Source organism: Rhinolophus sinicus, chromosome 16 (genome assembly GCF_057876585.1).
Source record: "Rhinolophus sinicus isolate RSI-liver-muscle chromosome 16, RSI-T2T, whole genome shotgun sequence".
In the NCBI taxonomy this organism is placed as follows: Eukaryota; Metazoa; Chordata; class Mammalia; order Chiroptera; family Rhinolophidae; genus Rhinolophus; species Rhinolophus sinicus.
Window position 1 is genome coordinate 89040086 of NC_142516.1, and position 12708 is coordinate 89052793.

Here is a 12708-nt window from a genome sequence, read left to right on the forward strand (position 1 = left end):
TGTCACGTGTAGTGACTGACTTCCAGGAATCCATCATGGTGTTTCCTTCGTGTGGAGAGTCTCACAAGCTTCATGAAGTGGGTCTTGAAAGCTTTCATTTTGCCCTGATCAAACGGTTGGATGAGAGACAGTGTTTGGGGGCATAAAAAGAACTACATTCAGATGGGCACATTTGAGTTCTTCACGGCAATAGATATTCAGGTTTTCATTCCGGCGATGGTGTCCAACTTCTAGGATAAAGCAGTTGTGGAACCAATCCCAGACACCCAGACAATATTTCAAACACCATTCATGCTTTTTTGGTCCCACCTTCAATAAATGGCATATGGTTCAGTTTTCTCCCTTTAAATGCTCATGGATTGCGGACTCTGTACACCCTGAGGGGTTTGGACTTAAAATTACCCTTGGCACTGGCACACAATAGCATGGCTGCACGGTCTCTGAACGGTTTAAAGTCAGAGGTTTGTAGACCACTTGAATTATATAGGTTCATTTGTCAATGACCTTGTAAGAACAAGCCAGTCTCATCAGCATAGAAAACCTGCTTGTCCATATAACACCCCTTTTCCTCCATAACACAGAGTAGGTATTGTCCCATAGAATCCACCTTGCCCGTAAGTTTAACATTTTCACACCAGAGAGCCTTAGAATGTGTGAGCCAGACAGCACCGAGCAGGCCAGATATAACATCTTCCTGCCCTAGGGTAATACGTTCTGAGCTAAAGTCTCACAGCGATGCTATTCACTACGCTTTTTAAATCAGGCATAAGCTCATGAACCCACAAACTTAGTCACTGTTCCATCTCTTCCAGAGCTTCACCACACACTATAGATTTGACTTTAACACTTGGAGGTGTTTCCTTTATAGATTGGTGAATTTCTTATTCCTTTTGTGCCATGTTGTTGATTCATGAACACTGAACTCACAGCCAAATGAATGGTGCTAACAGGCATTTCCTCCATAAGGCACATCACAGCCTTCTTGTGCTTAGGACAAATAGACAGCACTTAAGTGCTACACTTGGGGGTCATTGTAAACAGCAAAATCACAAACAAAATGTGCAAAACCATGAAAAACATGCTACTAATTAGACTGTAAAAAGGGACACTGGCTTACAGTAGCATGAGTGTGACAACAGGTAAAGCCTCGCCACAGGCAGGTGTGCCTCCGGCGACTCCCAGGTTCACCAGTCTGCAGAGGGTCTACAAGTAACCTTGAAAGTGCCATGGGCATGGTGTTGGGTTACAAATACACTTTAGACAGCAGTCAAATTCACAGACTGAATAAAGAGGATCAACTGTACTTACATAAAGCATTTACTGTTTAATATGTTTTTTTGTCCATATGTAAAGGTCTGGAAAGGTATAAATTAAAACAATTTTATGGAGGCTATCTCACAAGTTACAAATAATACGTAAGGCTCATTCTAGATTCATCAGGATTTCAAACCACTTAATCAGCTATGAGACAGAGTAGTGAACACAGGCCTAGGGAACATGATCTAACACTACTGCTGTGTAACGAAGACATGTCACTCAATCTTTTGTGCCTCAACTTCCTCAACTATAAAATGGGAATAATAATCTAGCAAACAGTTATTGAGTATCTACTACATACCAAGCACTGGGTAAGTTGGGTCTAGAATCCCCACTTAAGAACAAGGGGTCTAAAATCATAGATGTCCTACATTAATCAATGTTTCGCTTCCCATCATTCTGCAAATATTACATCATGCCAAGTAAACTATGCCACCTGGTGAAAGCCTACACTTAATGCTTCTTACTCTGATGCTAGTCAACAGGCAGATCTGTACCTATTTACAATGAATACTGAAGAAGGACCCATAATGAAAATTATAATAACAAAAGCCACCATCTGTTGAATATTTGCTATATGCCAAGGACTATGTGCTCTAGACAATGTTTGTATCCCCTAAAATTCATGTTAAAATCTAATCCCTAATATGACAGTATTTGAAAGTGTGGCCTTTAGGTGGTGATTAGGTCATGAGAGCAGAGCCCTCATGAATGGGATTAATGCCCTTATGAAAAAGACCCCAAAGAAATCCCTCACCCCTCCCACTGTGAGGGGAAAGCAGAAAGATGGCCATCCATGAACCAGGAAGCAGGCCCTCTCCAGATGGCGCTTGGATTTCAGACTTCCTAGCCTCCAGAACTGTAAGAATTAATTTCTGCTGTTTGTGAGCAACCTTGTCTATGGCATTCTGTTACAGCAGCTCAAATGGACAAAACACCATGTAAATCACCAAAGTTACATAATTCCTGAAATGAGTATCCTCCTAACACCTCAAGAGCTTGGTCTCTTTTTTTTAGCACTCCCATTTTACAGATGAGAAAACTGGGGCTCCAAAGTTACAAATCCTGGTAAGGTGATAGAGCTAAAGTTCTGAAGTCAGGATTCAAGTAGATTCATCTGAGGCCAAAGCCCATGTTCTTAACTATACTGGACAGGCTGCCTCTAGGATGTCTGGAGCGGTTACAGCCAGCATGTGCTTGGTGCTTATTATGTGATAACCCCGAGGCTGGTACTCTCTTCATGCCCATTTTACAAATAAGGAAATTTACACAAAGAACAGTGAAGTGACCTGCCCAAAACCACACAACTAAGCTTTCATACTTTGAAGTTTATGGGTGGGAAATTAAAATATTCCAAAAGCTTACAAGGCAAAGATGGGAGAGGACTTTACAAGACAAAAGGTGGCACACTGACTTGACCTCCCTGCTAGTAATGCTCCTCATCTGTCACATACTGGGGCTCAAGTGCTGGGAAAGAAAAGCATGTAATACTGTGCTAGTAGAAGGGGTTCCTAAAGCCTTGGTCAAAAGCTTATATACTGAAATAAGGTTGGGGAGAGGCCTGCTGGCCGCACAAAGAACAAAACAGGGAATGATCATCTTTACGTTCCTTGGCATAAGTCAAAGTGCCCGGTATTAAAATCAGATGATTCAGCTGAACACTTTTATGTACTTCTGAATTATCTGGCTTAAAAGTGTATTTCCACAGGGAGGAAAGCAAAGGAAAAGGCACTCTTACTTTGCTAGAATTCTGTAAACTATGAAAATAAAAAACAAAAACTGAATGGAATAATATAAAAACACCTTATATTAGTATCAGTGATCAGTACCAATAATCCTGAACTGTGGTTACATATTAAAATCACCTGAAAATGTTTTCAAAACCACAGAATCTCTCAGTTGGGGTGCAGGCACTGGAAGGTTTTCTAGCCAGTGATTTAGTCTTTCTTACCAGGACAAGAACGAGCCCAGACACTTATCACAATACCAAAAAATGACTCCTGTAGAGCTGCCCTTGAAAAGGATGCCAGAAATACCCTTATTTCAGCACTGGTGACCGCTGTTTGACTCAGCACACAGAGGGCAGACCCGCTGCTCTTCAGTGTGGCAAAGCACTGCTTCTTCCCTTCACTCATTACACATAAATAGCCACTGTCAACCTACAAAAGTCTTAGAATTTTAGAACACAAAAAGCAGAATTGATTTACACCAAAAGACTAAAAGAAAAAAGAAAAAAAAAGCAGGAAAAAAGAAACCCCAAGGGACACATTATGGAAGTATTTCTCAAATTTAAAAACTCACAGGTCCAAGCCCCCAACCCTGATCCTCAGACCCCTATTTCAGAAATAAACGCGCAAAGCCTTCAACGGTCTGGCCCAGACCGCTCGTTCACCCTCATTTCCCATGATTCCACCACAGGTGCCCTTTAAGCTTGGCTCGAATAGTTTTGCCAACTATGCATGCCCTGTGCACATTATTATTCCTCCGACTTTTCATCCCTCTCTCCCTGGCAACCTTCTACTCAATTGTATAGAAGCTTTTTCAAAACTGCCAGGAACAGATACAGTTAATCATTTCAAACATTCTATGGTTACTATCTTAAAATCTATTACAGGTGTTTCAACTCAAATATCGTTTATATGTCTATCTCCCCCAGTGTGCGTAGAGGCCATAATTAATTCACCTTTATATTCCTCAGTTAGCATGCATAAAAGGACCTGCTTTAATATCAGGTAATTCAGCTGACTACTTCAACTGTCTCAACAGAGGAAAGTAAAAAATCTTTTATCATTATGATCAGATTAAATTAGACTGATCATTTTTTTAACCCCACATTATAAAAATCAATATTTAGCTCTCCACTTATGCAATACTTACTGTCATTTTGGTTCGGGACGTCTGACAACCCTGATCTAAAAACATAAACAAATTTAAATGAGACAAATATCACACTCATCAGAATTTTCTAAATCTTTCCCATTAAATTTTACTGAATTTTAAAATAATTACTAAAGAAAATATTTTAAGTTGTTTTAAGTCAAAGATATCAAATATAAAAGCTGAAATACAGAGCTAAAGAAGTGGAGTTAACTCTTCCCATTTTGTTCCCTCAGAAAGCACACACTGCTTTGGGGTAATTCTATTTTACTCTTCAATAAGTCACAACTTCTAAAAGATTTTACTCTTCAATAAGTCACAACTTCTAAACGGTTTTTGTTTTCCTCCCAACCTATCCCAGGCACGTATCATTTGCTAAAACTGTTTTATATTTAAAATTGTCGATGACATGATAGGTAAGTGAATTTTTTAGAATTTTTGTTGTAATTCTGTTTGGCTCCTCTTCACCCCCAACTAGACTCTATTTCTTCAACTAGTATTAACTTTTTTAAACAAAATAAAGAGCAACAGACTTATAGAAACTTCATACAGGGCACTTCCACCCAGAGAAACTATGAAAGTTGCTGTTAAACTATCTCCAAAATTAATTGTTCATTATCATTACTTTGAATTGTGATCTAAGAAAACTAAAGACTGCTGTACAGGTTTTGCAAGTTGCTACCTACTTTGTGACATACCATAATGCAAGTTTTCAGGTCCTTTCTGAGTCGTCATGTTGGGCTCATTCTGCTGGCAATAGAAGCGCAATAAGCAGTGCTGGTCACAGAAATGTTTCATTTCCCCGCGCCACTGCACACGCTCTTTAAGAGTTCCTTGAGATTTACAACAGTCACACCTTGCAGCCTTAATAAAAAAAAGGAAGGTACCAGACATTTCAAATGACAAGGTTTAAAAAGTCAGATATGTATTTAGAAAGATTTCTAAAATTTTGTCAGTGATTATTGCTAAATGTGATAAAACAATGTCTGATCAAGAAAAAATAAAATTACAATATAAATCATAAACACACAGTAAAACCCACTGTAAAAGTGGGGGGAAAAAGTAGACATTTCCTAATTGTCAAAATCCCTTTCTATACTTACCAGAAGTTAAAGACCAGTATTACAAAGATATGATAAGCAAGAAGAGTGAACATTGACAAACCAAATTGGTACAATATATTTTAGTATTTTAAAATCATTTTCAGGGCTTTAATCATATACTGGTATAAGTCTCCTACAATCATATTACATTGAAATCTCTGATTAATGAACAGATTTCCCAGGTTCAAGTGACAGCTCATAATAAATCAATTTATAGAAGTGTAGCAGTAATAATTTTGAAGCAAGCTCTTATGAGAAAATCATGTAGTACTGAAGTATTTTTCTTTCTCAACAGTTTAATATAATAATTTTCCCCCCTAAGGAGGGCGCAGCTCACACTGGCCCATGCAGGGATTGAACTGGCAACCTTGGTGTTAGCAGCACCACGCTCTAACCAACTGAGCTAACCGGCCACCCCTAATATAATAAATTTGAAGAGCTTTAATAAATACACTGATTTAATTTTAACAAGAACGTCATGTTTTAAAGCACTCAATATTTAATTAATTCAGAAACAATTATATTTTAAGAAAACAAATTGACCTACAAATAAGAGTACAGCCCTAACTGGTCTATAATTTTATTCGCAAAATAAAACCAATTAAAATTCATATATAAAAAGTTATACTTTTATGATGGTGAATCAATAAAGTATAGGACAGATTTTATTTTTCAGAGACCCCATTTTCCCTAGATTGTTCCCATTTTCACTTTTTCTTAACATCTTGATCAATGAGTGGACCAAAAGATAAAAATGATTAATTTCAAATAGTTCTTTTCATAATTAAGAACTTCCTTAATTTCTGATCTAGTTAGAGTAGAAATTACTATAATTTTTTAGATTACCCTTTGATTTAATTTACTTAGAAGTTTGATAAGCAATAAAAATTAAGTATTTTGTAGTTTATAATAATGGCTGCAGCTTTTCCTCACTATAAATTATCTAAAGTTTTACACTGCATTTTCAATTTCTCACTTTATGTGTCAACAGGAGTTCTATGAATAAATATTACGTCAAAATTCCTAGTCAGGAATATAACAAATGATTGCGTTGGTAAACAGGTTTTACATAACAAACATACCCCAAGGTTAGAACACAGGCTCTTTTTTGTCTCCAGGTCTGGTATTTCTCCTGCTGAATAAATGTTAAATGAATGAAGACTTATAGTATAAATTATGACTATTAAGTGATGACTATCATATTGCTTGTCCAAAAATCTGTCAGCTCCAATTTCATGTTGCTGGTAATATTATGTGGTAATCTCAAGATCAACAGTACTGTTTATCGACCAGGTCAGATTTTACTCAATAGTGAAAAAAAGTCCCTATGTAAAATTCTCACCAGCCAAAGACTGTTCTTTAAAATCACCATTAAAGTGTTCCAGGTTTCATTCCCCACCCCTTTTTATATTTTATACTCAAAGAAACGACAAAGGAAGGAATTAAAAGCCTAACATTCTATTCGTTGAGTCTAAATAGTGCAAGAACGTGGCAAGGGTGAAGTTGGAGCCAACTACCTCATTCATTGAGAACCTGAGAAGTAAAAGTCCAGCATGTTATAGCTGCTCTCTATAATCTTTACAATAGTACTAGAAACTAAGGTCCAGCTAGGTGAAGTGACTAGTCTAAGGCCAAATATCAAAAATGCAGGACTCAGAGTAGACAATCCAAGTCAAAACCTGGGCATTATTTAGCACACCAAGTAATAAAGACAAGGGAAAGACAAAACGATTTAATGTGAATAACCAGAGAATCAAGATCCTAATAGATGTTAAAATGCTCCAAGACGGTTCCCAATGTAACATCCAAAACCCAAATCACTTTGTATAAAACTTATTCAAATCACTCACTCCATGTACTATGCTAACCTAGTATACAGTAATATTGCCATTTAGAAGGCCAGGGGCATAAAACCAAGTACATGCCACCCAAAGAATCTGAACAATAAAATCATTTCATTATTTTGTTGATTATATTGTATTTTGTAGAAACAATACTTGAAGCTCCTTTCTTCCAGAAGGTTCAAAACAAATTTAGGTGCTATCTCTCTATCTGAAGAAAAAGGAGCAAGATTAATGCCACTCTACAAATGCAAACAAAATATGTATATATTTTTCAGGGTGAGAATAATAACAGAACTCAGTACTTCAAAGTTTAATGCCATCATCAAAAATTTTAAGATTGTGAACCTCTTTTTGTTTGTCTGTTTTATAGCCACTCACACCAATTCCTGGTGAAGTGCTTGGAATTAAACTACAGACAGGATGGCTAATCTGCAAACAGCATTAACGGTCATCATTCCTTACTGACACGGACATCACCATTCCCTGCCAACCACAAGGGAGCTCTTAGGAAAGCCTGACACTTCTATAGCTCAAAAACTGAAGTGTGGCTCAAGTCTCTGGTTTAAAAACACTACACCATCATCTACTTAGTGGTTTTCCTGTCACTGTGGAAAATCAAGGATTATTTATTATGGAGGGGAAAAATGGGCACGGATTTAAACAATCTAAATAACAGACAGGTACTAAATTCTAAATTCAAAATCCTTAATCCAACCTCTCAACTAATACAGGAATCTCTTCTTCAATAACTGACGAACCATCACCCAGCCTACACTGATGCAATACCTTACATTTATTGCACAGCTTCAATGTGTATATTGGGTGACATATGTACATCCTTATAACTTTCCCACCCACTTGCTCCCCATTACACCAATTGAAACTAATTTTGCAGGGGGGCAAGGGAGGGTAGACCATGAACATAAATGAAGTAGGGAACTTCTACAGTCATTTTAAAAAGGAATTCTTTATGACTCCCCAATATATCTTTCTGAATACAACAGAGTGATTCACTTTTTAAAACTGTAGTGATAAAAGAGTAGGTGATTGGATACTATGCAAAGCATTAAGTGATAGGAATTATTCAGTTACCCAAAAAGCACAACATTAAAGCAAGAATATTAGATTATTCCCTTTCTAAAATTAATTTCAAAAACAAAGAATAATTTTTGTGGAAAAAAATCAATATTTTTAGCAGTTTAGACAAAAAAAGGAAAAAATTTAAAAGCCCAATATTTTTCATTCACTTGGATAACTAAAACATTAAGTATTAACTTGATTAAAGCCTATAAAGTCATACTGTTAAAGGCTATTACAGGACCTTTGCATTAAAGAAGTTAATATTGCCACTGTTCACCACTAGTTTGTAAAACAAAGCAAAACCTGTGTTAAAAGATTGTAATTTGAAGTAATAAAGTTTAAGAAAAGCTTATTAGTTATCTTAAGAAGTACTGTGTAGTATTCTTGGAAAACAGTGGGCCTTCTGACATCTGGCTATTATTCAATTACAATATTAAATCCTTTTTCTCCAAAACTTAAGAGATCAAAACAACTATCCTCCCACCTGGTTTCACATAATGCCTGGAAACATTTACTTTGAGGAAAAGTAAAATCTACTTCCTTCTAAAGAGTAATCTGGGAGAAGAAACATTAATTTTATTCTCAGCATTTTTTGATTACATGATTCAACAGATTTTGTATTCCAATTTAGAAAAGACAGTATTTAATAAACCACTATTTTAATCCCAAAGAAAACCATTATAAAGACCAGAAAACAAAGACCATTCAAAATGTCTTGTTAGTAAAAGACACACAAACAGAAGTTTTAAAAGCATAATATTAAATATTTAAATTAAAATAAATGAAAATGTAAAGTTATCTATACTCTAGGTAGTCTGTCAGACTGAAGCACAAAGATAAGAGGTGAAAATACAGTGTGTGTGTGTGTGTTCCTCTGTTTAGGCAGCAAATGCTCAAGGCTAAAGGTGAGCTCACCACTGGAGTGGCTCTCTGCTAATTTCAAAGATTCACTGATGAAGCACTTTTTGGGGGGATTATTTTTCTAATAAAAGTTGGACTGACTAGTAAGGGTCACATTTTTAATGGACTAAGATCTAAATTTTTGAGTTCCTAAATTTAAAAAGTAGAAGGGGAAAGGTAAAAAAAAAAAAAAAATCACAATTTGTTTGGGACTCAGTCCCATTTTCAAGATGATAGGATGGTAGCAGTGAACAGAAGGGGCTCAGGAGAGGTGTAAGGAAACAGTGTGATTCTAGAAGTACGTGGTTACTGCACTGGCCTCCAAAAAGGCCAATCAGGAGGCAGGAGGGGCAACTCACTTCCTCATTTCCAACATCGTGATCCTACTGATTGTATATAAAAATCATCATTTTTACTTGCTTTACAAATTGCTGCCATAGGATAAAATGCTCTTACCTTTATTCCTCAGATTAGTACAGCATGCAGTAATGCTATTGTGTATATTATACAAAAATGTGTTTATAATAAGATAAGGAATAATCATAAAAGTGTATTTAATGTATAGAATACTGACATTAAACACAAACAGATAATTATAACTGGTTATTTAAGTAACATTCTCATAATCTGAAATGCACTGCCTCACTGAAATTTCATTATTGAACATTACATAAAAATAAAAACATTAGATACAATTATCCTTTAAAATAAATGGCAAAAAGGAACAAATGCCAACAAATAGTGTGATCTTTTGCCAAAGAATACTTTTCTTCCCAAAAGAGAAGGGAAAAAAAAGATTTCTCTATTTGAATTGTAAGTAATAAAGAAAACAGGAAGAATTCATTCAAAGAAGCCGAACAGAGAAACACATTCAGTGTGCTGTGAACAAAAAACAAAATCCTCCAAGGAAGATTATTTTAAAATATTAAAGTTTTGGATTCAGAATTACATAATTAAGCAGAAAGTTGTATATTAAAATAATGACAGAGAAATCATCATTATCACATTGTAATAACTGTCTCAAACAATAACACAAATGATGAAAAGGTTAACAGACAGTAAGAATAAAAGGGGATTTCCACATTGTAACTTACTAAATACCTTTACTGTTTGAGATTATCCAAAACAAATTTTCAAAAATAAAACCTTCTAAACAGTGGAGAAAAGGTGTATTTCTGAGTGCTAAACTAAAATTGAGCATTTAAAGCCATTAAAATAACATTTTTTGAGTGTTTTCTTAAAACTGCTACTGCCTATAATAGAACAAGACAACTAAAAGGAATACACCTAAGAGGGTGTTAGTATGTTTGTCCTATGTTGCTGAAATTTGAACCTAAGGCTTAAATTAGTCATAAGCAACAGTAAAATAATGAAGTAACTTAAAAAGTGCACCAAAACTCTTAGCCTCGACAACCTCTGACAACCTCTGAAGTTACTTGGAAAGTATCTTCCTTTTTATTGAAAAAATGTTAGTTCATATTTTGAGCTGTAGATATTCAAGAAGTTCACAAAACATTCCTGCAAGTCTCCTAAGTAATGTCATTTAACACTAGTCACTTTCATTAAGTGAACTAAATAATTATATATGTATTTCAACCATTCTACTGCTCGTTTCTTTAGCAGTAGTTCACAATTCTGAAGTTAGGGTGATGTCTGTCTTCTCATGCTTTAAAGGCAATGCATCATCCATAGTAAAGCTTTTGCATGGAGATGGTTTTCCATGTTACAAAGAACTAATAACTTTTTCTTCAGTAATATCTAACCAAAGCCCAAATTTACACTCATTTTCTTATCTAGAAAGAAACCAATGCAATGGACAAAATGGACTTATCTTCACTTTTTTACATATAGATTTTAATCACACACACACACACAGTTTCAAATTAAATGTTTTTGGTCTCTATTGATCTCTAGTGTCTTTTCAATTTGAAACTCTCCAAAGACCCACAATTAAAAAGGCAAAAAAGAACAAAAGGGCTTTAAAGCACACCCTAAGTATCCAAAACAATTACCTGTGAATGTCCAACACTGATTAAATAATCATCAAAAATACTTCTATTTAGTGAGATAAAGACACACAAATTTTATAGAAATAATCCACTCTGTTAAGCTATATTGCTGAAAATACAGGTATATCCTAGTTTGGGGTAATACTTAAGCTATAAAACAAGTAAAAATGCTACTATAAGTTATAAAGAACAAACTGAAATGGCAAAAATTTTAATGAATTGTGTAATCTGGGCTAGGCCTCATGCATGTATATTTTTTAAATAAATAAGCTACCATGTTTGTTAATGGCTTTTTAAAGACTGGTTAAAATAGTTACTGTGATAAAACTGAGTTACTTGCCTTGTAGTACCAATCCTGGAACTTTTTACAGCAGTCTTCACTGCAGAAGTCCCTCACAACGCCATCCAGTTCTTTAGTTGCTCCCTTCTTACATAGTTGAGAGCAATAGTTGCAAGTAACACACCGCAAGCCTAAACGTCTTGCGAAATCCTGTTTGTACAATAGTTTGCAGCCTGAAAAATTTAAAGTTTTAATATTAAAACAAAAATCATGTCAAAAGCTCATTTTTGAGATGAGAGAGAACTTAGGGTTAATAAACAGATCATTAGCTTTAGAATGTGTCTATAAATTCACATATAAAGTTAGCTTCCTCTCCTGATCAAAACTGTGATTAACACTAACCTATAAAAATTCAAGTAGGACATATAATATTATGTTAGATATCATGTCAGTTCAAATAATTAATGTTCTAAAACATTCAAATCTAGTAATGTCTCAGAACTATTTTATTTGCTTTATTTAAATACAACCTTGCGTAGGTATCATAAACACACCACAAATAGGCATTTTAGTAAATGGAATAGTGTAGCCAGGGGTGTCAAAACTGCTGCGGTCTGCAATCCATTGTTAATTGGCCTGCAGCAAATTCAAAAAATATATTTAGTTTACTTAAATAAACCAGGTGAGGCAATATGTACTTCACCTCGAGTGAGTGGCCCGGCTGTTTGTGTATTTTACCGCATACGGCCCTTGGTAAAAAACGTTGAAAAAAGTTTGGACACCCCTGGTATAGATCACTGAGAGGCACTAAGTAAATTTAGAGATCTATTCAGCTAAGTGGGAATTTCAGCTGAATTTTCTAGCCTTTTGGTGTCTGTCACCCTACATGGACCTTCAGGGAAGTAAAACTGGTCTACTGACTTGTGCAGAGAAAATGTTTTGTTACTCTATTCCTTTAGTAAAATATTTCTTTTACCTACTATGTAATTGCATTATTTTAAATGTTTTTACATATCAATCTTATTTATTCCCTAAAATATCTCTACGAGGATTAAATAATCGTGCATACTTTCACTCACTCCTATCTACTAAAACCCTACCTACCCTTTCACAAGGAGCTCAAGTTACACCTCCCCCACGGACTGCCCTCATCAACCTAGTCTGCAATGGTCTTTCCCATCTGTGAACTCGAACTACAACTGTTTTATATATAATTTCTCTGGCAAATTATTATTTTTATATAATTTATTTGGCATTTAATCTATGACTTGATACCTGGAACCATATTTAAAAATACT

At 35.3% G+C, this 12708-nt stretch overlaps 1 protein-coding gene and 1 non-coding gene across 15 annotated transcripts in view; both read right to left on the reverse strand.

Moving 5' to 3' along the window:
• ZMYM2 (zinc finger MYM-type containing 2) overlaps nt 1-12708 on the reverse strand; it is a 93615-nt gene that overhangs the window by 25341 nt on the left and 55566 nt on the right. For 9 of the 14 annotated variants that reach the window (XM_074330111.2, XM_074330115.2, XM_074330122.2 and 6 more), the window contains 3 exons: nt 11471-11643; nt 4881-5058; nt 4195-4229 (listed from right to left, as the gene is read on the reverse strand). In XM_074330111.2, coding sequence (XP_074186212.1) covers nt 4195-4229; nt 4881-5058; nt 11471-11643 — 386 coding nt within the window. The remainder of the gene's footprint in view (nt 1-4194; nt 4230-4880; nt 5059-11470; nt 11644-12708) is intronic. The other 5 variants (XM_088792851.1, XM_074330121.2, XM_074330123.2 and 2 more) reach the window with 1 other exon arrangement.
• TRNAS-GCU (transfer RNA serine (anticodon GCU)) lies at nt 5637-5710 on the reverse strand. The gene has a single exon. It is a non-coding gene; the product is annotated as a tRNA-Ser (tRNA).